Below are 25350 nucleotides of genomic sequence, written 5' to 3'. Positions count from 1 at the left end.
CATCTTGTGAAAATAGTAAGTAACGTAAGTTGAGTGTGCCATGTAAGTCCATAAGCATGGACTCAGACATTCGCTAAGCTCCCCACCCATCCCAATTAAGTTGCAAGCATGTGCTGATGACAGTTTGATGGCTGGATGTTACAGATCAGTCCCAGGAGTATTTTTGATTAATGGTGTAATTTAGAGATCCATAAATAAAAAGTAGATTTTCAACAACTTAAAGGTTCTAGAAAGGCATCGATGTATTTGCTGAGTAAGGCGTTGAGCAGGTTCCTCCATGTTCTTAGCAAGACCATCCACGGTATCCATAAATAGGGGGTGGGAGGGGGCTTCTTGAACGTAGTGTGGCTTGGACAGAAGCACGAGATGTTCTCATTTTAGCCGCTCAACTAGTCCCTGCGTCAGTCCAAGGTGCAAAAGCTGAGATCTGGAGAGACTTGCTAGATGAGGAAAATATTCCAGAAGCTTCTCCCACGACAGTTCCAGCAGGCTGGGTACCACCAGCCACATTTTAAACAGTGAGCCAGTCCGTTTGTTTTCATGGATGTTGACCACCCCTCCGTGAACGTACATGCAGCCCGCCTAGATGGGAAAAGGGGGAGAGGGGAGTTAGTTACATGGGGCACAGACCAAACTGGCACACCAGAAGGTGCTGAGCAGCCTCACAGTGAGGAAAACAGGGATTTGACTCTCCACAGATTCCCATCTGGTTAACCATAGAGTGAGATTCATCTCGCACACCTTTATGTGCTGATAACAGGCCTGAGCCAGTCACCCCGGGCTCCTCTCGTAGCCGAGGGGAGGAATCACTGCTGAAGGGCACGTGTCTCATCCTAAAGCTCATATCCACTAGCTTGTAGTGCTTTGCTCTGTATTTTGTGAATTCTACTCCAAGAAATCAATTTTAGGAGCGGGGCAAAGTGTTAATAAGTTACTATAGAACCATACTTGGGTTTCAGCTAAAAAGAATGTGTTTTTTTTAAAAACTAACACCACACCATACAAAGACATGCTGCATTCCCTCTGCTGGCTCAGCATAATGCTGCTCCAGGAATGACACGAATGCAGAAAGATGGGAAAAGCTCAGCTGCTGACTTATTTTCCAAGTGGCATTTTTTCAATATACAGGAAAAGTAAGGGCATTCCTGCTGTCCAGGCACCCACCTGCAGTCACTGAGCTGCCTGGGAAACACCTTTATGAGGTCTACAGTTTCCCAGAAAAAGCTGCATTTATAACACTCTCCAAACTAGGTGACACCTGCTTTTATAACCAAAGCAGCTGATCTTTGCCCTCGCACGCTGCCCTAAGGCAATGACCAGCTGAAGGAGACTGAAGTCACAGCTAAACGCATTTCTTGCTGCCTGCTGCTTATCAACCACAGGTCTTAGCTTCAAGTTATGGCAAAAAGCTCTAGCAATACCAACCTCCCTGTTAGCAGTGGTTTCCAAAGAGGCCTGCTCACCTGCTAATCTTTCAACTCAGGCTGTTCTCTGTAGGATAAAAGCAGTTTACTTGGCGGAGTATTTGTGATTTTTTTCCTTTTGTAAACATGAACTTCTGCCCACACACAGAATGACTCCTTGGAGCTGATACAGTTTAAAAGCTGAAATTCCGCATCGCTGCTTTTAGAAAGCAGAATATACTGTGTGCTACTGCTCTTTAAACAGCAGCAGGAGTAAAAGGAGTGAATGCAATGACCTCACATCAGCCCTCAGCCTCCCCTGAAGATGCTGCATCCAGTCGAGGTCACCTCCTTGGTAAAATCGGTTCAGCTCTATTTGCAGCCCACACAAGCATCAGGACAAACGGCTTGAACTTCAGCTACATAGGAAAGAAATGAGTCACTTACTGGTGTGACAGCAGCACAGTGAAAATACACTGGCTCTGGCATGGCAGCTGGGAGCTTGACCCACTGGAAAGTTTGCAGATTCAGCTTCCAAACGTCTCCCAGAATCACTTCTCCGTTATAGCCTCCACAAACAAACACATCTGTAAAAGAGGAAACCCACAGTCCTTATGGGCCCAGCCATCCTTCATCCAGTAATCGCAGAACATGCCGTGACTGAAGTCAGCGATCATCTTCCCAAAAGTTTTAGGGTCACAATTACTTTACCTCAACACAAGCTCTCAGTACCTCCCAAATCAGTCCCAGCAGGCTGTTCGTAATCACAGAGGCCACTTGCAGAATCACAGAATGGTTTGGGTTGGAGGGAGCCTTTAAAAACCATCTAGTCCAACTCCCTGCCATGGGCAGAGACATCTTCAACTAGAGCAGGTTGCTCAGAGCCCCGTCCAACCTGGCCTGAGATGTTTCCAAGGATGGGTCACTGACCACCTCTCTGGACAACCTGGGCCAGGGTTTCACCACCCTCATTGTCAAAAATGTCTTCCTTAGATCTAGTCAAAATCTACCCTCTTTTAGTATAAAAACTGTTGCCCCTTGTCCTGTCACTACAGGCCACGTTTAAAAGTCTTTCTCTGTTTTTCCTGTAGGACCCCTTTAAGCCCTGGCAGCTGCAGTAAGGTCTCCCTGGAGCCTTCTCTGCTCCAGGCTGAACCACCCCAGCTCTCCCAGCCTGTCCTCCCAGCAGAGCTGTTCCAGCCCTTGGAGCATCGCTGGGGCCTCCTCTGGCCCCGCTCCAGCAGGTCCATGTCTCTCCTGTGCCGAGGGCTCCAGAGCTGGACGCAGCACTGCAGGGGGGTCTCCCCAGAGCGGGGCAGAGGGGCAGAATCCCCTCCCTCGACCTGCTGGCCACGCTTCTTGTTACACAGCCCAAGATAAGCTTGGCTTTGTGGGCTGTGAGCACGCATTGCTGGCTCACATCCACTTCCCAGCCTGCCCATGATCCCAACCCCACCATGGCAGATTCAGCGCTAAATGCCATTGAGAAGCAGGAGTGCACTCCCACTTTTAGAAACTGTATTAAGTCCTAGCTAACCTGAGTTCACAGGCACCCGGGTTTGATCAGATTCTAGTGGTTTTCAACTCATGGTGAGCAGCCACAGACCCAGCTTCTAGTCTTGTTGCCTCACAGAAGCGGGTCTTTTCTCCCAGCTTTGCCCAAATTCTCAACTCAGAGATTTGCACTGAAGCAAAAGTAAAAAAAAAAAAGTAAAAGCAAAAAAAATAAGCAAAACTGCTTATGAAGGTGACTGGAAGCATCTCCCAGCTCCTGTCTTACTTTTATTGGCATAATTATCCCTCCTAAGAAATAAAATCTGGCATATCACTCCACCCTTTAACATACAGCATTCAGTAATAGATCTGAAGAGTTTTTAAAATAAGGATCAATATTGCAACTGCTTCTTCAGTCCATTATGAGCAATTCAGTTTTAATCAAGTTCAGGGGAATGCGTTCTCGAAGGACAGCAAGGCTATGGGAGAGGCCCAAATCTAGTTGAAGGAACATTCTACCATTGAAAATGAACATGGATTACATGTGCAGAACACTCTCTAAGTTGTGCCTCAAACAGTGCCACGCAAGTGATTTACAGCAAGAACATCTGTAGGATCGAAGTGAAGAACAAAAGGCTCTACTAAACTCCAGGCAGCTCCTAACATATATAAAGTGACCCTCACTTTACTAGAGAAGGGAAAGACTCAGGTGCTAACTCTGCTACTGCCTCGTAATCCACTCCGTATGAGCATCTTGGAGTTACAACACCACGAAAAGGACCCACTATCAAAGAAATCCCTGAACAATCTCTAAAGAACTTGGCTTCAAGGACTTGTCCCAACTTTGCTTTTCACAGCAGACTGTAAAGCTAACAGGTTAGTCATCAAGCTGTAGCAGGGACATCAATCATACGTGTTCATAAGCTTGCAGCCAATAAGTTGCAAAGTACCAAGGACACTTGTAGCTAAAATACGTGGTATTTTACACTGAAGTGGCCACATGAGATTTACGTGTTGCATAAAATACTGCAGAACTCCAAGGAGCAACAGTACTGTGCATCACAGAAGTAAATTTGCCTACAGCAGCAAGATCCCTCATATGAAGAGTGGTGCCAACTGGGCAGCTTAAGGCCTGTTAAGGAGAAAGAAATCCTCTTCCAGAAAAGACATATGTACCCTGCAGTTCTCTCAAACATGAGCTGGAGGCCAGCATCTCTCAGGCTAGAAGGATGGGCTTGTCATTGCTAGGTTGTATAAGATACACCAATTTTCAAGAGGCAGATCTTACCATTTTTTATCTGAACACAGCTATGGCACCTTCTGGCTGCTGGGAAACCTGAGGAGAATAAAAAAAGAAAGTATCAACTATAGTTACTTTAAAGTGCTTGGGCAGGTGGTGATTATATCTCAACATATAATCATGGATAGGAGTCACTTGTTTCATTTATAAGGGGCTTCTGCTTTCCTATAATCTCAAGTATAACACCTCTAATCTAGCAACCAGCTGTTTCAGGTTTGACTCCTACTTGCTCTCCAGGGAAGGAAGAAATGTGCTGGAATCTCACTCCCCACAACTCCAGCTCTCAACTGCGGCTTGGTGAAAAGCAGCAGCCAAAGGACTACAAAGTTTCAGGGAAACCCCTGCTGCTATCCACGCCAGCACGTGGTGCCTCGGAGGGAGCAGAGATGATGTGTATCTTCTTCTGGGAGGACAGCCAGCCACTATCATCTTCCCCACCCAGGGAGGGAGAGAAGCCAGACTGCTAAATGTGCTTCAGATGGGTTAGTCCTCACTGCTAAAGCTCTAAACAAGCAGGGTCCTGAAGCCAGCGTTAAGGCACATCCTGTACAGCGTTACGAAAAAGGATTTCAGCCTGCCAGCAAACAGCATCTTCGAGCATCTTGGCCACTCTCTGGTTTACAGGGGAAGACACATGAAATTCCAGACTCACCAACTTTTTCATGAGGTTTTGTGGCAATTTCCTCCCAGGTGTTGGTTTCAAGGTTGTACGCATGGATCTGAAGGGACAAAGAGGAGCCATTAGTTCCTCCTGGCTCTCCCAGCACTATGATGACGCAGTTACAGGCTCTGACCCAGGGAACCACTATAAATAACACCTCTTTTTCATTAAGTGTAAAAACAAAAATAGCGAAGTCGCAGCGAGTGACTAAGCAGGTATAAAATCACCTTCAAAGTGTACCAGCTCACGAAAGCTTTCATCTCAGGCTTTGCTATTTGAGCCCCACAGCTGAAGAAAAAGAATACTGCTTTTAAAAAAACTGTACTGATTAAAACCCACACCCCTCCAGTTCTCGAAAGTATTTAGAAATGCCTAACTCATACTGCACGTAAGGACAAAAGAAATGCAGAGAATGGAGAGAGAAAAAGTCATGGTAACTGCTGCAGTTTCAAGTTTTTTGGAAGCAGAGCACTATTTAAAGTCTCCTCGTTCATCATTTCGCTGTTCAAGATTAATTCACTCCGCCCTCCCCAAACAGTATTGGAGAAAAACATTTACCACAAGAAAGGAAATTAAAGCATACGATTAAGGGAAAAGACAAGAAAAGAGTCACCATATCAATATCTGAATTTCATGTCAAGGAATTCCTTCCTTTGGCACTTTCCTGTTTTGGCACAAATAAACCATTTAGAAATATGTCCCAAGTGTTTTTAAATGAGAATCTTTGATAACAGGTCTACAGAAATGAAACTGTGTTGCAGATGAGTATGGTCACTGGGTACCAGATTCACCATTTGTAAGACAATAGGACTTGTTTGTGGCAACATCAGTTTTTACAGAAATAGGAGAACAAACTGCTCCTAGTTACCTATGTTTTTTACTAAGCTCTCCAGACAAAGCCAGATGAACAGACTGTGCTGGTTATCATGGAACCATAAAATAGTTTGGGTTGGAAGGGACCTTTCAGGGCCATCTAGTCCAACTTCCCTGCAGTGAGCAGGGACATCTTACTCAGAGCCTGTCCAATCTGACCTGGAACGTTTCCAGGGATGGGGCATCTACCACCTCTCTGGGCAACCTGGGACAGGGTTTCACCACCTTCATTGTGAAAAATGTCTTCCATATATCTAGCCTAAATCTGCCCTCTTTTAGTTTAAAACTGTTACCCCTTGTCCTACTGCAACAGGCCCTGCTAAAAAGGGGGTGTTTTTTTGCACACCTGCTAAAAAGCCTGTCCCCATCTTTCTTATCAGCCCCCTTTAAGCCCTGGCAACGGCAGTAAGGTCTCCCTGGAGCCTTCTCTCCTCCAGGCTGAACCCCCCCAGGCTCTCCCAGCCTGTCCTCCCAGCAGAGCTGTTCCAGCCCTTGGAGCATCGCTGGGGCCTCCTCTGGCCCCGCTCCAGCAGGTCCATGTCTCTCCTGTGCCGAGGGCTCCAGAGCTGGACGCAGCACTGCAGGGGGGTCTCCCCAGAGCGGAGCAGAGGGGCAGAATCCCCTCTCTCGCCCTGCTGGCCACCCTGCACTGTAGAAAAATACTTCCCTGTAGAAAACCTCCTGTCCAGGCAAGCACTCAACGTTTCTGATCACCCTACCTTATCTAAGGAATAAGCTGTCCAGGAAGTTCCACCTCCCAAGATATAAATCCGTTGACCATCATGTGCGATTTCATGTCTGTACCTGAAGGTGCAAAGCAGGACACTTAGCACAAGAAATTAGTGCAAGTGAACAACAACAAAGGTTTCTGGAAAACACTGTCAAATTCGAGTAGTTTAAGCCGATGCCCCAAGCCTGGCTGTGACGTATCAGTCCCTTAGGCTGGGAGTTTCAGAAGGTTTGGAAGTTTTCATGAGCAATCTAAGCAGCACCCCAGAAGCTTGAAAGGCATTTCTGAGAGCAGAGCACCATGGAACTTAAGTACACTGATTTATGGAGCACGATGATGGCCCTCAATACTCCAACTCCTTCTCTCACTAACATGGTCACCGATTGATCTCCCAGCTCTCCCCCCTCCATGCCTTGCTACAGATTATGATACAGGGATCAACCAGAGCTTCTTGCCCTCCTCAGCACTTAGCAGCTGCCTCAGGTCTCCAGCTCTGTTCTGGCACCACACAGTACAGATCAGTGTCCTGGCAAAGGCTTCACACCCCATCCCTACATGCCCTGCACGCCAGACTGCTGGAGCACTGGTTGTGCAAGGTTCGCCACCGAAAACATTGCTCTAAGAGTGTCCTGTCTGCTCTCTCAGCTTCTCACTCCCAGTAAAGGTGGTGACTCCCCAGTGCAAAAGCTCTCTGAGACTGTCCAGCTTCTCACCTCTCCTCTGGCATGTCACACGACATATTGTTTGGTTTCAGCTGGATCCACTCTCTAGTGTTGAGGTCTAGCTTATGTAGGTCAGTACTGTAAATGTAACCAGTTGTTCCTCCAAACACGTAGAGACAACCATTGATGATGGCCATGGCCTGGAAGGTAACAGAGAGAAACCAGTTCAAAAGGATGTGTGACACCAGTGTCTGAAAAAGAGAGAATTCCTGCCCTCCCAAAGCAAGACACTGCTTGCAAAGCTCTACCTACAACTTACAAAATAACGTGTTGAGGAGGAACACGAAGGGCAAACAAGGATGATACACAAAAGATGGGAGGTGAAGGGGGACCTGTAGGAACGGAAAGTAACTCCATGGTCACAAGATGAGGACCTAGAAGTGAAGCTGCTGAGTTTCAGGCATCAGGCAAGACAGATCTGTGCAGCAGGGGCTCCCAGGAGCTAAAATCAAAGCACAGTTAACCCTGAATCTCTTCCACACTGACCTTATATAGATGCTGTTACGAAGAATCTTATAAACCAGCTACCAGCCAGCGGCATTAAGCATAACAGAGAAAGCCCCAAACACAGGGGATAAATCGGACTAAACAACAGAGATACCCTGTACAATTCAAAAAGCACACGGACTATCAGCCTACAGAAACTGCGAAGGTGGTGCAGGCACCATTCCCTGACGCAGTCCAAGGTGGAAGCAGAGATGTAAGCTCCTTCTGCTCCCAGCTGCCTGTTTGCCAAAGGCCAGCTCAAGACGAACTGGGCTAGGGGAAGACTACTTTCCTTCCTCCAAGTGTCTGGCACACATATATATGAGACATTAGTCAGGTTATAAATGTCTGCACCACAAGTACATTGACAGTATTAGTGGAATGCACAGCAAAAGGTGGCAGTCCTCCCGTCAGAGTGAATCTATTTTTTTGCACACCATGTTCATCCTCAACATTATGGAAAGTCTTAAAAGTTGTTGTTCTAATACAAATAAGACCCACTAACCAACTAACCAGTGTTTTCATTTATAGTTTTGGGTTTTAAAGGCTTTGAGGAGGCTACAGAGCAACTCCAGGAATTACCAACCACTCCTTAAATCAGACGTAACTTTTTCATTCAACTGCATCTGGCATTTAGTTAACAATTATTGGCTTTTCTAACTACAACAAAACTACTCCTTTCCTTTGAAATCTCAAAGAACCAAGACTGATCTGTTACTTTATGAATGATATCTGCCTTTCCTGACACTTATGTACACAGAGAACAACTCCGGTTACCAGCAAAGAAGAGATCTCCATGCTCTGGCCCCCTTTATGTGACACACAGCGCAGCGTACGCAGGCACGCTCAAAGTGCCTCAACAAGGGCTGTCCTTCGTACCTGGCCATAGATTCGATTGGGTTTCTTGCCTCGGCAGCTGAGCAGAGCCCATCTTTTGTACTTGACATTGCAGACGTGGACATCGTTGCCATTGCTCTCCCCAAAGGGGATCCCGGTGCCCCCAAACACAAGCAGGTTGTTGCCATGCAATACAACTAGGAGAGACAGACAGAGCAAAGATACTTGTTGCTGTGAGACGCAGTAAAACAAAACGACTCTCTGCTCTGGAGACAGTAGGCAGCGAGTGTTCAATATTGTTCAAATACCCTACAATTCACACTACGCATTTATGGCTTTGAAATTCTCTAAAAGAGAAAGAATACAAGCTAAAACCATGGTAACCAAAGGTCTACTTTTAAAAATGGCTAGTGAACAAAGAGATCTATTTTTGGATGCTTTGAGATGTCTGATTGCACTGAGGACCTAGCTGTTGAAAGTGCAGGTGCCTTGCAACTATCAAGCTAAGAACCTGAAGACTACCTCTTGCATTTGAATTTTTTTCTTTCCCTCTGCCTCAACCTGAGCAAAAGGGGAAAGAAAAATCACAAAACCAACCCAAACTCAAGGTCTGCTTGCAGAAGAGTTGGAAACTGGATCCAGATTTCCCAGTTCTTGCCCAGTTCTGCATTCCACTAGGGACACCGATTAAAATAGCTTCAGGAGTAGACCCACAGGGATTGAATTTCCATACGTACGTGACATGGAGGCTAGTTCCCTGGGCATGTAGCCTTCAGTGCCCATTTGATGCCAGGTGTCTGTAGCAAAGTTGTACCGCCAGAGTTCCCTGAAGAGCGGGTAGTCTTCATTCTCTGGCCCACCAGACTCATCATAGTCAGGATTGTAGCCTCCAAACACATACAAGTTGGCATTATCTGCCACGCAACGATGGCCACTTCTTGCTGGTGGAGATCTATGGCCTAGAGCAAAATGAGAAGGTAAAACAGCTTCAGTGAAATGTCATCAGAGCTTGTGTCCGAGGGTCAGAACTACACCCGCTGCAGTGGTCCTCCAACAGGAGCGGATGGTGTTTAGCCGTAGGGAGGCATGTCTGCAGCCAGGAGGAAACAGCTCTGTAATGACAGATCCACTTCTCCGAGCAGGAATGGGGAGAGCCTCTGCGCGCCACCATTTCATTCACGTCCACTCTAGCCCCTGGACCACACTTGCCTAAGGAGGCCTGCCTGCAGGCTGATGCACGACAGTCCTTCCACATGGCAATCCTTCCACGTGGCAATCCTTCCATAAAAGCTATCTCTGAGATACCTTACAAATGCCCCCTTCTGTCATTCTGCAGGGCGGATTTAACTTGCAAAACAGCACCAGTATGTTTATATTTAAAGTTGTCCGATGGGAACAAAAAAGAAAAGTAATGAATTGCTTTCCCTCCTACACAAACCTTCTCTCCGTTTCTTCTCTTTTGCTCCTAGCACCTCGTACCTCAAGAAGGCTCTTGGACACCCCTGGGCTTCCTAAACATTAAGCAACACAGGTCTATTACAGCAAGTAAAATCTGCTCATAGAGAAAGGCATTTGCGCTGGTTGGAGGCACAGCAGGGAACCCGCCTGAGATCCTACAGGTTGAGCTTGACAACTGGCAGAACGCAGCCCTTCCCAAAAGGATGCCCTCTGCCTCCCCACCCTCTTCACTAAAAGCCAATGGAAATAAAAGCAGGGAGGACAATTCAAGCTCAGACCTCAACTGCAATAGACAAAAAGACCGATTCAGTCCAGGAAAATCTGAACAGCAACATTCTTGCTGGACAACAGCAACTGAAGTCTCAGCTGACAAATGATCAAAAAGTAATTCCGAGCTTGCTCGAATTCGATGCACAGCGAGAGCCAAGCACAGTGCCAGAGATGGATGTTTTTCTTCAACAAAACACGGGACCACATAACGAATGAGAAAGATGAAAGGAACAGAAAACGATCTGGTCCCTGAACAAAGGAGCCGGTTGTGAGGAACATGTAGAACATTTCAAGCTGACTAAACCAGGATGGCTTCAAAAATCATTTTTTCTATCCAATACAACAGTGTTCTGGTGAGAGTAACTCTAAGCTTCATCTTGAGAAGGAGCATACATAGTAGTCCTCTAAAATGTACAATTTCAACACATAAGCATCACTCCCTCAAGGACATCCTCCGCTTGTTGCACCTCAAAACAGGCCTGCTTTGGTTCATTTGACACTAAAGAGCAAACGAAAGAAAACATCAAAAGAAGATCCTCAAAGACCCCTCACCCAAACCAACCAGCCATCTTCACCACCCACCTGCTCTCATAGCTCTTTTACAGACTTTTGGGATGGAACAGGACCCAGTGAAGTATCTAATTAGGGCCCATCATATTTTCTTCTTAGAGCTTGTTACAATTATCAGCAGTGAATCAGACATGCGGAGCAATAACAAATGAGGCATCAAGCATCTTTCCTACAGGAAAGGTGAAATAAATGATTTGTCCAGACTGAATAATGAATTTTAACTCAGCACAAGCAGCTTCGCTTAATCACGTTCCCCATTTGCTGCTGCTTTAAGCTCCAACTCTTGTCCAAAATTAAGCTGCTCTACAGGGTTCAGACAAACTCCTCATGGCTAAGTTTTGACAGATTTGGGTTGTTTCAAGTAACAATTGTGTCTCGCAGCAATCCCCACTTAGAAAACTAATAAGCACTGGCTGAAAGAGAGGGGAAGAAAGTTAAGGAATTAACGGAAAAATCTGTAGTCTTTGGCCTGGCTACCGAGACAGCGCAGTGCCTTTGGGCACCCGGGATGGCATGGACATTAGTGCTCAGGAGGGGTGGATATTACATGTACTAGTAGTGCCAGCCAGGAAGCTACTGGACTCGGTGCTGGATTAAACCGTTGAACAAATATTACATGCTTTAGAGGTGATTCACAAAGGGAAAGAGAAACATCCGTCCCTTTGGGCTTTTTATTTTAACCTCTGAAACTATCCAAAGAGATGGATTTGCTTTTCTGAAGTGAACGTGTTGACAATAAGGGTATTTACAATCAAGGTAATTGTTCAGACTCATAATCAGAGACATTTCGAGAGGGCAGTTCATCTGATCTTGGATATCTGCAAACAAAACTGTGCTTGAGAAGTGCCCATGCCTCTCTGCAGCCTCTAGAGGAAATCCTGGTGAAGGGCTCACGTGTCTGCACTCAGCCAAAGGGAGATCATCCTACTTGTTTCTTCTTCTGTGTTTGCCCTTGAGGTCTCCAAAAAGAAGACACGAAAGAACTGAAATGGGAGCTGAATTCCAGGGAAGGCTGGGAGCACTGATGCACACACTTTGCAGGGGAGTAAGGATTTAGTTCAATCACCCATTGAATTTAAAAGGTGTTAGGGAACTGGAGTTCAAATATTACATTAACTATAGATCCTATTTCCCTCTAGTTATAACACTTTCTGTGAGAATTTTCCAGAGGGAAGAGGGGAGAAGCAGGCTGAGTTTTATATAAAGCAAACAGACTAAAGGGGAAGAGGCATAATTCAAAGAAATAAAGTAAAAAAACCAAAAACAAGGAGGCCACCTCTGTCATTCACCTCTCAAAATTAAAAGAACATGCCTGACTCTGCCATAAAGCCCCACAACAGTTAGGTTTCAACAGAAAGGCATCAATGTTTGATGCATGCAGGTCCTCAAGATAGCAAGATGGGTACATTAATGTATTATTAACAACCTAAAACGGGCTTAAGCCCATACACAGACCAGCTGGCTTCACTTCTTCCCATTTACCTAGAAAGCCATCTCCTATCTTTAAAAGATGAATTTTTTCAAGATATTTCCAAGGGCAAGAGTCTTGAAAAAAAAAATCCAGAAAGGGCATCAGAAGCTGGAGCTGGTGTCAAAGAGATACTTGCAAGTACCCAACCAAGACAGTCCGAAAGGACCACCCTTCCCATGCAACTGTTCCTGCTGCAAACCACATCTGCTGCTAGTTCCCTGCCCGTTCCCACTACTCTCACCAACAGGCTCTGTGCACTACAGGAACAATTTTTTCAATTAAACACTCAGTAACTGTCCTTTGTCAGAAGCTAGGGATCCTCACAGCAAAGCTAGCAGGAGAAATGATGCCTGTCCTTGGCCACTCATTCACAACTCAGCTGCTCAGGGGAAATCCACCGTGTTAAGTTTAACACCAAACTGCAGAGAGGGGCGGCCAAAACGCTTCCTCCTGCTGCGCCTGCTACGTGGCGGTGACTCCCAGGGAAAGGAGGGCTGGAAATGCCAACCAGGGCAAGGGTTCCAAAAGCTCAGGGCCAACCCCTGTAGCTACAAACACAAGCAATTTCATTTCACTCTGCTCGAGTATAATAGATTTTCTGCTCTATTCAAGCAGACCCCAGCTGCATCTGCTCAACACCGTGCTCCACGTGTAAGGACTTGACTTCTCTCCAAAGGCTTCACATTTCCAGCCTGCAGGTTTTAAGCTTTGCTCTTCACTAACCCCTTCATCTCAATGGGCTAGATCCTCCCGCTCCCAGAGGCCCAGAGAAGAGGACATATCTACCCATAAAACAGTAAAAAAAATTATCCAACACATCTTCTGAGTCACCTATGCAAGCACACTCGCAAATGTATCAATGAACTGAACAATGTTCAACTTGAGTTAAATTGTCACCAAACACTTCTGTTCGGAATTGAAGTGACCTTAATTAACATCAGAAGGAAGTCTTAGAAAAAGATTCCTCTAGTTATGTCTTTTTAAAGACGACACCTGTAAAAGCTGAATCTATTTAAGAACTAATTCAGATTAATTCCTTCAGCAGACAAGCTCTATGACTTGCACCTGCAATGAAGAGCTGCATTTCCATTTAATCGTGTTTTATCAGATGAGTCACATCTCCTACTGAAATTCTTCATGCAAGTTTTGGATCTGTTTTTGCTCTAGCATCCTGCCCATGGCAGGGGGGTTGGAACTAGATGATCTTTAAGGTCCCAAACCATTCTGATTCTATGATTAGCGGTGCGCAACGAGCCTATTACACAAACGCAAGCTTTAGACAGTGCAGGAAGATGGAAACACCCAAGGGTTTGCTAACTTCCTCCTCTAGTTAGCAAAGTTCATCTCCTCAAGAGCTGAACCTGCCACACTTTGAAGTGCCCGACACTAAGCGAAGGACAGCAAGGCACCATCACTGTAAAAAGCTGCAAGTCACTGGGCCCCGCTATGAATTCTTTAATGCCAGACATGGAAAGTAGCAGCACGATGTACCGAGTCAAGACAGATCTGTGGGAAAGAGGTCATAAAGCTAGTTACAGAAAATGGCTTTAAAGTGGACAGATATAATTTGGAAAGCACTCGCTTTCCCAATTTAAGACTCCAAAGCAAAGCAGGAAGGAAGGATGGGAAGGTGCATTCACAAGGAGAGTCCTTTTCCTTGGTCCTGAGGGCAGAAACAGGAACAATAAAACTTTCAGAGAATAAGAATCTCCAGAAACAGAATGAAGTTGAAACATCGTGACAGGGACATAATTAAGGGAAGTCCTAATTTAGGACTAAGCTATCTGATAGAAACTTGCTTGCTGGCTATGCACTGACCTGTTAACACCCTGTTAAATTTACCCTTTTCAAGTGATTCATTGAGTGACTTCAGAGGTTGCTGCTCGGATGGCCCAGGTTGACTTTGTTCAAGTGGATTCCTAATTGAATAACTCTCCTGCAAGAGGTGTTATTAGAACAGGAGAGTAAGCAGAAAGGCATATGAATATATGTTCCTGGGTTTCCTGATGTGACACAGCACAGCAACCAATGCACAAGACATTTGTTTCCTACCTCTCCAAAAACTTTGAATACAGAATAGGTCTGGGGCGAGAAGGAGGAGAAAACAGAGATGTTCATTACAAAAATTTAAAGAAACCCTTTATTTTGGAGGAGAAAGCGTAATGGTTCTGAATGGTGTCCAACAAGACTCCCATTCAAAATGTCCTCTTTACAGGGAGGACAAAGCTGAATTGCACCTGATGGTCCATAAATATTGTTCCTATTTTAACTAATACTTAAGCTTAAAATTTTATTAAATTCCAAGTCTGGGACCTTGACAGCTACAGAAATCTATGGAAGGCCTGGAGAAAAAAAAAAACACACCACCACAAAAATCCCTTGGCATCAGCAGATTACTTGAAGGTACAGAGCAGATTAAATGCTACCAGCATGCCCAGAACCACAGCATGTGTCAACAGCTACACTCAAGTCTACTGGATTTCTCTACTGCTTTTCAGTAGCTCTATAATAAACTTATAGAGGAAGAAAATTAAACTGTGAAGTACCAAGTGGTTGCACTGAATCACACGCAGCACGAACGTAAGGTGAGAGGCGCTTCAAACAGAGCAGCACAAAGACAAGTTTTGAAGAACAAAGGCGTTTTTCTTTCCATTTGATTACCCTCCCTTTCATGACTGCAGAAAAAAAATGCTGGCATCATCTCACTGGCTAGGTTAAACAAGAGGGGAATACCTGCTATTCGAGTTAGTAAGCTAGCCAGCTGGCCTTTCTTTTTTAAACAAGAGGGGAAAAAAGGTCTAATTAACTGAATTCATTTCTTAAAAATAAAAATAAACAATGAAAGAGTTGAATATGAAGTTGTTTTGAGAGTCTGCCTGAAACCATCCTTTTTCTTATCATCACCATGCTGCCAGAGAAAAAACAAATAAATCTATTAATCAATGAGAAGCTCTTGGCAGAGAGTGAGGTCTGCCTATGCCATCAGTTTCTGCAGAACTTAATTTTTCTTTTTAAGGGAATTTTCCCTAATCGCTACCATGCCTTGTTATCAGTTCCCAGCAAACCAATGCAGTGCTGTTTTCCCGAGATGGCAAATCTACAATTGCTGTCTCCCCTTCCAAACCAGTCTTGGAATGAAGAGGCCAAGGGTCTGGGCTGTCCCACCGTCTGCTCAGAAATCTGTAAGCAGAAAGGAGAAGAAGGATGACCCCCATATTAACCCTTGCCAGGGCCAAGTATGAGGCTGAGCAGTAGCCAAAGCAACCTGCAGCAGAAAAAAACTTATTCCTAGATCCTTTGGGAGCAAAGAAGATGAGGGAAGTGAAACTGCTAACCTCAAACTTAAATAACAGCTCTGGAAATGGGAACAGGTCAAGCTCTTCTGCCACCACAGCTACCGGAAAGAGATTTGTCTGTAGCTAGCAAAAATGGCAGGAGCAGGACTAAATAAACATACTCCTCTTGCAAACATATACCCCTCCCCTGTGGGTTACTGCCTTGGAGCTGCAACTGCAATAACTTTAATTGGGAGGCAGTCCTGAAGGGCAAAGGAGTCAAGGAAGGCTGGACGTTCTTCAAGAAGGAAACCGTAAAGGCTCAGGAGCAGGCCATCCCCATGTGCCAAATGACGAGCCGGCGGGGAAGACCAGCCTGGCTGAACAGAGAGCTTTGGCTGGAACGCAGGAAAAAAAGGAGTTTATGACCTTTGGAAGAAGGGCAGGCAACTCAGGAGGACTACAGGGATGTCATGAGGTTATGCAGGGAGAAAATCAGAAGAGCCAAAGCCTAGCTAGAACTTAATCTGACTACTGCCGTAAAAGAAAATAAAAAATGTTTCTATAAATACCCTATCAACAAAAGGAGGACTAAGGAGAATCTCCATCCTTTACTGGGTGCAGGGGGAAACACAGTGACAAAGGATGAGGAACAGGATGAGGTCCTTAATGCCTCCTTTGCCTCAGTTGATAACGGTAAGAGCAGCTGTCCCCTGGGTACCCAGCCCCCTGAGCTGAAGACAGGCACGGGGAGCCCCCATAATCCACAGGGAAATGGTTAGTGACCTGCTGCACCACTTAGACACACACAAGTCTTTAAGGCCAGATGGGATCTACCCAAGGGTACTGAGGGAGCTGGCAGAAGTGCTCACCAAGCCACTTGCCATCATTTACCAGCAGTTCTAGCTAACCAGGGAGGTCCCAGTTGACTGGAAGTTACCAAATGTGACGCCCATCTACAAGAAGGGCCAGAAGGAAGATCTGAGGAACTACAGGCCTGTCAGTCTTGCATCGGTGCTGGGGAACGTTATGGAGCAGATCATCTCGAGTGCCATCACGTGGCACGTACAGGACAACCAGGTGATCAGGCCCAGTCAGCACTGGTTTATGAAAGGCAGGTCCTGCTTGACTAACCTGATCTCCTTCCATGACAACGTGACCTGCTTAGTGGATGAGGGAAAGGCTGTGGATGTTGTCTACCTGGACTTTAGTAAAGCCTTTGACACCATCTCCCACAGCATTCTTCTTGAGAAACTGGCTGCTCATGGCTTGGATGGGTGTCCTCTTCACTGGGTAAAATACTGGCTGGATGGCCAAGCCCAGAGAATTGTGGTGAATAGAGTTCAATCCAGTTGGCGGCCGGTCACAAGCGGTGTTCCCCAGGGCTCGGTTCTGGGGCTGGTCTTGTTCAATATCTTTATCGATGATCTGGATGAGGGGATCGAGTGCTCCCTCAGTAAGTTTGCAGATGACACCAAGCTGGGTGGGAGTGTTGATCTGCTGGAGGGCAGGAGGGCTCTGCAGAGGGATCTGGACAGGCTGGATCGATGGGCAGAGGTCAACTGTGTGAAGTTTAACAAGGCCAAGTGCCAGGTCCTGCACTTGGGTCACAACAACCCCATGTAATGCTACAGGCTTGGGGAGGAGTGGCTGGAGAGCTGCCCGGCAGAAAAGGACCTGGGGGTGCTGGTTGACAGCTGGCTGAACATGAGCTAGCAGTGTGTCCAGGTGGCCAAGAAGGCCAACAGCGTCCTGGCCTGGATCAGCAATGATGTGGCCAGGAGGAGCGGGGCAGGGATTGTGCCCCTGTACTCGGCACTGGTGAGGCTGCACCTTGAATCCTGTGTTCAGTGTTGGGCCCCTCACTACAAGGACATGGCGGTGCTGAAGCACGTACAGAGAAGGGCAATGAAGCCGGTGAGGAGTGTGGAGCACAAGTCTTACAAGGAGAGGCTGAGGGAACTGGGGGTGTTTAGTCTGGAGAAAAGGAGGTTCAGGGGAGACCTTATCGCTCTCTACAGCTACCTGAAAGAACGTTGTAGCGAGGTGGGTGTTGGTTTCGTCTCCCAAGTAACAAACAATAGGATGAGAAGAAACAGCCTCAAGTTGCGCCAGGGGAGGTTTAGATTGGATATTACGAAAAATTTCTTCACTGAAAGGGTTGTCAAGCAGCGGAACAGGCTGGTTCAGGGAAGGGGTGGAGTCACCATCCCTGGAGGCATTTAAAAAAACGTGTGGATGTGGTGCTTAGGGACACAGTTTAGTGGTGGACTTGGCAGTGCTATGTTAACAGTTGGAGTTGATCTTAAGGATCTTTTCCAACCTAAATGATTCTATGATTATATGACTTTCCACCTTCAGCATGCCCCATTTCTAAGCTCTGACACACGTTGTTGCTTGCTAAGGGTGCAAAAAATATCCTTTTGCACAGTTAGGTCAGCAGACTGCAAGCTGCAGGTGTCAATTTTAAAGTTTTACCTCTTTATTCTTTCAACCTTAAAGGATTGCTAAAGACCCATCTGAAATTGGAGCATAATCATAATCTTCTGACACGCTGCTCGTCCCATCCCAATTTCTGAATTACAGACAGACCCTAACAATGCAGCAGTCAAATCATCTATGATCTGTTTTTCCATGTACTGCTTGCTTGTTTCACGCAACCATTTTATTGCTTGCTCATCTGGCCATTTAAAAACATTGCCCTTCACAAAAAGGAAAGCACATAAGATAAAGGCAACAGAAATTAGGGAGAACTGTCTATTCCATTCAGAATACACAGGGAACGATCCTCAATGCCAAAAACAATAATTAAAGGCCAATGTGAAAGGTTTCACTCAAATCTTGGGGTCACACACGACCACAAGAATCTGTATTTTCTGTATAGCAGGTGACTTTCTCCATAGAAGCAGCAAATCCCTGTTTTTTCCTTCCCCTTTCGCCTAGCTCATGTTAAAGCAGCCAAAAAGCAAAGGAAAAGCAGCAGATGCAGCCAGGGGATGTTCTAGCATCTGGAAGCTCAGCCTTCAGTGCTGCAGGCAGGCAGTTGCTCAGCGCAGTTTTCTTCCTCTGTAAAACAAATCTTCCTGGGCACTCAGGGGAATTGGTGAAGTGTATTCAGGCAGTATCAGCTTCCCAGAAGATGTACACACTCAACATCATCTCATACAGGTGACCTCAGTTTAAAAAGATGACCAGTCTCGAGTTCAGGGTTTCCACATGCAGGTGGGATTCAAGGTCAGAAGAAACACTTGGCTTCTAGAAAAGAAGTTTATCCAATGCAAGTTGCTAATCTTTCTAAATCTCAAGGACATGCAACCATTTAATTTTTTTTCCAACAAAGATGCATTTGTAAAGAACACTTTACATGTGCAGCATATTTTTTATCAACACATCAAGCCTCAAAGTTCTTTAAATATTTGAAAATTAGGAAATAATGGCACATAAAAGCTTACAGATTCCTATTGCTAAATAAAGTTTGCTTCAAACACACAAAACGCCATTTATTAAGATGATAGCAGTTCAATCATGTTCCAATGATTCCCAATGTTCCAATGGCCATCCAAATGCAACGGCATATGCCCTTTTTTAAGCTATCTATTTAGAGCATCACCCCAACCACACTGCACAACACAATGCCAAGTCACCAATAACGCACAAATTTACCAAAACTTATCCGAGGAAGAACTCTCAGTGTTCACAACACACAGCGTGGCAGCTGTGCTTTCATCTCCAACACATGCTCAACACAACAGGCAAGATAAAGAGCAGACCTACCGAGATGATCACATATTTCCACCAAGTAATTCTGCTTTGCAAAATTAAAGAAGAAATGCTGCTCTACCTGTAGTTCCTTTAGCAATATTATACAACGACAAAGAGCAAGGGAAGGCAGACATCCTGTGGCATAGAGAGAAAGCATCCAGATTCATGCTCTTGTTGCAGCACTCGCTAGCTAACGCCATGCAAGCTCCCAGTTCATTCGTTGAACAAAGCTGTATCATTTTTCTTCCACAATTTGATGGATTAGAGGCTGCCATGCACATCAGGTAAGCTGAAACAGATCAATGTTGAGGACCTCGTCCAGTTTAAACATTTGGGGCTGGCAGTGAAATAAAAGCAAGGATCACATTCTGCCAAGCTACAATAGGAAAACTCAGACAAAATAGATTGCTAGAATGAAAAACAAGGTTCCTGGGCTGCAACCAAAGCATTGGTGGTTTTAATACTCTGAATTTTCATTCTAGTTAAAGACTCTAGAGAGATGTTCCTCCTAGAACCAAAGGACTATTTGCTATTTTCAAATTCACTGATGAAAACTAATTGCAGCTACAGTCATGAATCCTTTTCATTCTATGTGCAGCTCAAGCCGGGATTTGAAGATTATGCTAAAGTATTTTAAATCAAGCCCTTCTTTCCTTCTCCTCCAGGTCACCTGGTACAAATCATCGTTTTATTTATTCCTGGAGCATAACCAACAGATACCCAGGTGTAGCCTGAAACACTTCCCAGAACAGCAACCCCAGCACCGCCCTTTATAAGGTCCCTTTTTTCTCAACCTATTTTAATCACAATATCCAGGGTCATTTGCAAAGTAAAGGGTGCAAGAAGTTAGTGCAACAAAACTCTGTGAGATCTTGCAGAAGGGAAGGGTGATTTTATTTCACAAATGTTTAAATAAGCTGGTTCTGGCCACTCATACCCACAAGAACCAAACATACCCAAGTGATCCAGCCAGGATCACTTACATACAGCACAGAAGGTGAACGGACAACAGCTGCCAAGTCCTTGCGATGATTCCTGGGTTGTTCTTCATTTAGAATGACAGGCTAGTTTTGGAAAGATCTTTTATACCCTCTGGCCCCTACGGTGAGATGCTTTGGCCTCAAGAGTTTTGCTTCCTTCTGCTTCCATGAAGTTTAGACAGGTCTGGTGCCTATTGTCTGCATTTCCTCATTTTGAGTTTCATAAAGTCCTTCCTGTTGGGCTAACAGGAAAAGGAACAGCCTGGGCGTCAAGCTGCAACTACATCAACTTTGTCCTGTTATCAGGGTGTAGGGTCTTCCGCTCGCAAGACTTGCCCCAAGCATGCTGGCTCTTTCCATCAATCTGTGATCTCCAACCCTACTAACCCCAGCGCAAGGCCATACCATGTGGCATATACTACACCGCAACATTATTAGCATTACTACCGGCAATATAATTTCTATTTCAAGTGCTATTTTTGGAAATACAAACTAAATAACTACAGGATGTAAAGCTGGCAAATACAGGGTGGCTTTTGGTTCCCATCTTTTAAAAGTAACATACCAGTGGTGAATAACTAAGGTGTGTGTATGCATCCTCTTTACTGTTTCTTAAGGCTTTCTAAAGATGGTATCAGTATTATTTCCCCTCCTACCTAGTTCTTCAATATCCAGAATAGCAGGTTTCAGTATCTCCCTTTCCATTTATGATTTCTGCAAGACTTCTGAAGGACATTTAGGTCAAGGGCTGGAGCCAAAGCATTGCTAGCTTTTGGGAGAGAGAATAAGACAAGTCAATATTGACTTTGACTCCAGTCTTCAAAGCTTCATCTTTTTAATACCAGCCAGACAAAATACATTTGTAACTCATGTAATTAGAGACACTTACTAACGTTTGTATAAGCAGGATGCGAATGTGTCGCCAAGGACAAGGTTTAAAACCTGTTTGTTCATCCAGCTGCATTCAGCCTCTCCAGATCACATAGCTCCCTTCCGGGGCAGGCTGCTCGCACCTGAAAAATCCCCGAAAGAGAAAGCAGCTGCGCCTGTGTCCCTGATGCCTGAACGACTCTGCCCAGGGAGGAGGGCAGCTGGGAGAGGCCGGAGGATCCAGCCAAGGATGCCAAACACAACCTGCAAGCCACTGGCCAAGAGCCTTTCAAATAACTGAAGTCTCTAAAGCAGTGTTCTGAAGAGAACAATCATTCTCATATCCAGCCGTGAGAGCTTTTGGGTTTGGACTGATGTCCAGAACAGGTCTGCTTCTTCAATCACGTATTTCAAACATTTCTACAAGCATGCAGCTGATTGTCAGTATTTCCCATGGTTAGTAAAACACGAATGGGATTGTAATACACAAGATGGCATCCCAGAGCAGAGAATAAAATAAGGAGTCCTTATGAGTGAACTGTCCTTACTGAGAAACCAAAGCAAAAGAGGAAACATTTGCCCCAGAAATTTATATATTACAGATTTTACACCACTAAAATTGAGTGTTCCTTGGGTTGTTTGTGGGGTTTTTTGTGTTTTGTTTTGTTTTTTAAGAAAAGGAAAATAAAGAAAGGAATTCTGGAAAATAAGAACCACAGAACAGCCCAGGTTGGAAGGGATCTGGAAGGATCGTGTGGTCCAACCTCTTGTGGGAAGTGACCTGAGCTGAGATTATCCAGCAACCTCTCTGGCCACATCTTGAAACCTTCCAGCAACAGGGACTCTACAGTTCTCAATGTAAAAAATGTCTTTCTTCCATTGAGATGAAACCTCTCCTGCTGTAACTTGTAGCCACTGCCCCTTGTCTTCTCCATGTAGCTCCTTGTAAAGAGAGACCCTCCATCCTCTTCCTAGCCAGAAAACTGTGATGAGGTGCCCCCTCCAAGCCTTCACTTCTCCAAGGAGAAGAGACCTGACTCCTTCAGCCTTTCCACATAGGGCAGGTTCTCCATCCCTTTGACTATCTCCTTTGGACCCTCTCCAGTCTGTCCACGTCCTTCTTGACTTGTGGGGACCAGAACTGGACACAGCACCCCAGGGGCGGCCTGACACGCGTCAAGTAGAGCAGGATGATCCCCATCTCTCTCTGCTAGTAATGCCTCTGCAGATGCAGCCCAGGATCTGATTTGGCTTCAGACTTGCTCGCCCATGAGACGCTTCAGATTACTTGAGTTTTATGCTCTATTTTTCAAAAATACATTAGAAAATCTGAACCTCTCCATACAAAAACCAAAACTCTACTGTGACTGGCACACTGGGAAAATTATAGCTCAAGACAACAGCATAAATGCTGAGCATGCAACAAGCAAAGATATATTTAGGTTTCCAGATTGTTTCTATTCGCTTAAGCCTGATGAAAACACTGAAAAAATTTAAATGTGGACAGGAAGATTTCCAACGAGAAGAACAAACCACACACCACCTATATTTGATGTTTTTGATCTTTCTAAAGTTTACAAACATCTAAAAATAGTTCCTTCCTTTCCCTTATCCAACATACAATTTTACCTATCACGAGGCAGCAAAACCACTTACAAATTACTTATTTTTTTCAGCTGTTAAGCCATCAGTGAGACTCTTTTGTAGATGCTGCTTGAGAAATGCCCCATATTGAGAAACCCTCAATAGAAATACTCCACTTGAGAAAGCAAACAGAGCAGCACAACCCTGGTGCCAGCTCCCGCTAGCGGCCTGCTTACCTTTCATAATCACTTCCCTGTGCAAATGAAATTCTCCAGAGTGAAAAAGGTGAGAAAAGTTTAAAACCTTTTCTACAAGTAAGTGGAAAAGGAGGATGTGACAAAAGCAGCACCTAAATAAATGTGTATGCTTTCATGTTTAACCAAGAGATAGCTCACATCTACTTCAAATGACACAGGGCTTAGCAGGAGCAAAAGAGCTCTGCAGGGAGGGATGTATCACATCCAATGCCAAAGCGTGCTATGAGCTCTTCACATCCTTTCATGACAGTATTTACTTATAAAAACAGGATTAAAAGGACATAGCGTGCTTTATGGAAAGAGTCTAAGGCATTGAACGGTGGGGGGAAAATGAAGGAATGCCTCCTGAAAACTCCGAAAAACAATTGGGAGGTAAGAAAACAAACCTGGTTGGAGGAAATGAAAGGAGGGAGAAAAAACATTCCCCTCTGTCTCAACAGTTATGTAAGGGCTGCTGCTGGAGCTCTATAAATAGGATGTTAAAAGGTGTCAAATGGGGAGAAAACTCTGGCAATCGACTCAAACTGGATTTTTCCATCAGGTAGTTTTTCAGCAAGATTGACAGTCAGCTTTGCGTTTGTTAAGGCTGGACTTAAGTGCTAAGGCTGAGCTGAACGGGGGTAGTTTGTCCCCAGGGCTGCAGCAGCTGCCCCTTCACTGGTGGCAGAGGGCAGGATTCCACATCAGGACATAATCCATAGCCAAAAGTAGGATTGTTACAACCATGTCATGAGGTTGTGCTAGTGGTTCGCTCAAGCCAACAATTAAAATTCAGGAACATGAAGATAATCAGCTTTTGTGTTACCAATAAAGGCCCTTATCACAGAATAAAGGAAACATGTTTAAGAAGTTGCCTAAAAATAGAAGATATGGAGCCACTTAGCAAATTCACAGTGGTCTTGCATGAGGCTCGAAGGCATCCTTGCTGCAGATTCAGATCATGACAGGTTTCACAGGGATAGAAATAGGTACCCTGGCCTGAAAGCCTGTTCCCAGCCGCTGTTGGTGCTCCTGACATGACAAACCCAGGCTGACATACCCCAGAGGCAGCGAGGGCCTTCATGTTCCCCACTGAGGGATCTCAGTGGGAGGGCCAGGGGCAGCCAGGGCAGAAAAGGATGCCCTGGATCTAGGGTACCCACCTCTTGGGTGGCAGCACCCCAGCCCCACGTGAGGGCAGGAGGTGCTATAAGAAGGGTGGGATACCCCAAATCAGCTGGGAATACCCCCCCCATCAGAGAACCATGGGGGGCCCCACAGCCCTCCCAGTACAGCAGAGCCTTTGGGACCAGGACGATCTCCCCAACCCTGCAATTGTGAGTTAACCCTGGTCTCCTTCTAATATCCTGGAGCTGTTGGGGTGGGGTGACCCACACATCCAGAAACCATGGAGTAATCCCCCCATATATCAATGCTGCTAGGAGGAAGGTGAAAAAGAAGAAGAACCACCACTCTCAGGGCACAGGACTGGGCTGACGTCTCATCCAAGGGCCCTCTGGTAGCCTGGAACCCACCATCCCAAGATCACCCCTCCCAGCACTGTGGGGGCCTCCGACCCCACAAACCTGATACACTGGGATTGGGGGGGGGGGGGGGGCGGGTGTCACCACAGATTAGCCCAGGTATATCAAAGATCACTGAGATAGGGCTGACCTCCACCGGGGACCGTGGGGTACCCTGTCCTCCTCACACCCTCTGTCCACGGGGATGAACGACCCATGTGGGGCATCCAAGAATCCCCCAAAGCACTGAGACTGCCGGGACGGGGAGGGAAGAACCACCATCCCCCCCTGGGGGTAGGAGAGGGGTGACCCCCCACTCTCCGAGACTGTGAGTCCCCTTCAACACTCTGAGACCCTTTGGAAAGGCGTGACCGCCCCCATTCACGACTGTGGGCCCCCATATCCCGGGGCCGTTAGGACGGGAACATCCCAGCGCTCCCCACACCACTCCCACGCCTTAGGGACGGGGTGACCCCTGCCGCCCACCCCAGGTCCATGAAGTACCTCAGCTCTCCACCAAAACGTCTCAGAGCCGCGGGGCCGGGGGCAAAACCCCCAACTGCGGGATGACCGTTCCGTCAGGGTCGTGGGGCCGGGGCTGCCCCGGTCCCAGACACGCCGGGTCCTTGGGGTTACCCCCCCCACCCGGAACCGGCCGCCACTTACCCGCCGAGCGCGGCCTGCCCGGCAGCTGCACGAAGCGGTTGAGGAGGCCGCCGCCACCCGCCGGGCCTCCCGAGCCCTCACTGACGCCCTCCCGGGCACCGTCCGCCGCCGACATGGCCCCGACCGCTCCTCCCCAGGGCGAGCCCAGGCGGCAGCCAGCGGTAGCCCCCCTCCCTCAC

At 46.2% G+C, this 25350-nt stretch overlaps 1 protein-coding gene across 1 annotated transcript; it reads right to left on the bottom strand.

Moving 5' to 3' along the window:
• Window positions 1-372: 372 nt before the first annotated feature.
• On the bottom strand, window positions 373-25286 carry KLHDC10 (kelch domain containing 10; the record flags this gene model as incomplete). The annotated part of the gene is made up of 9 exons (XM_082013931.1): window positions 373-582; window positions 1851-1990; window positions 4186-4233; window positions 4850-4916; window positions 6451-6535; window positions 7175-7323; window positions 8549-8703; window positions 9244-9465; window positions 25172-25286. The coding sequence occupies 9 exons, from the start codon at window positions 25284-25286 to the stop codon at window positions 373-375; spliced, it is 1191 nt and encodes a 396-aa protein (XP_081870057.1).
• Between the last annotated feature and the right edge of the window lie 64 nt (window positions 25287-25350).

Source organism: Phaethon aethereus, assembly GCF_964289735.1.
Source record: "Phaethon aethereus genome assembly, chromosome: 1".
Lineage (NCBI taxonomy): Eukaryota > Metazoa > Chordata > Aves > Phaethontiformes > Phaethontidae > Phaethon > Phaethon aethereus.
The sequence above is the reverse complement of the archived record's forward strand: the minus strand, read 5'-3'. Positions and strand labels throughout refer to the sequence as shown.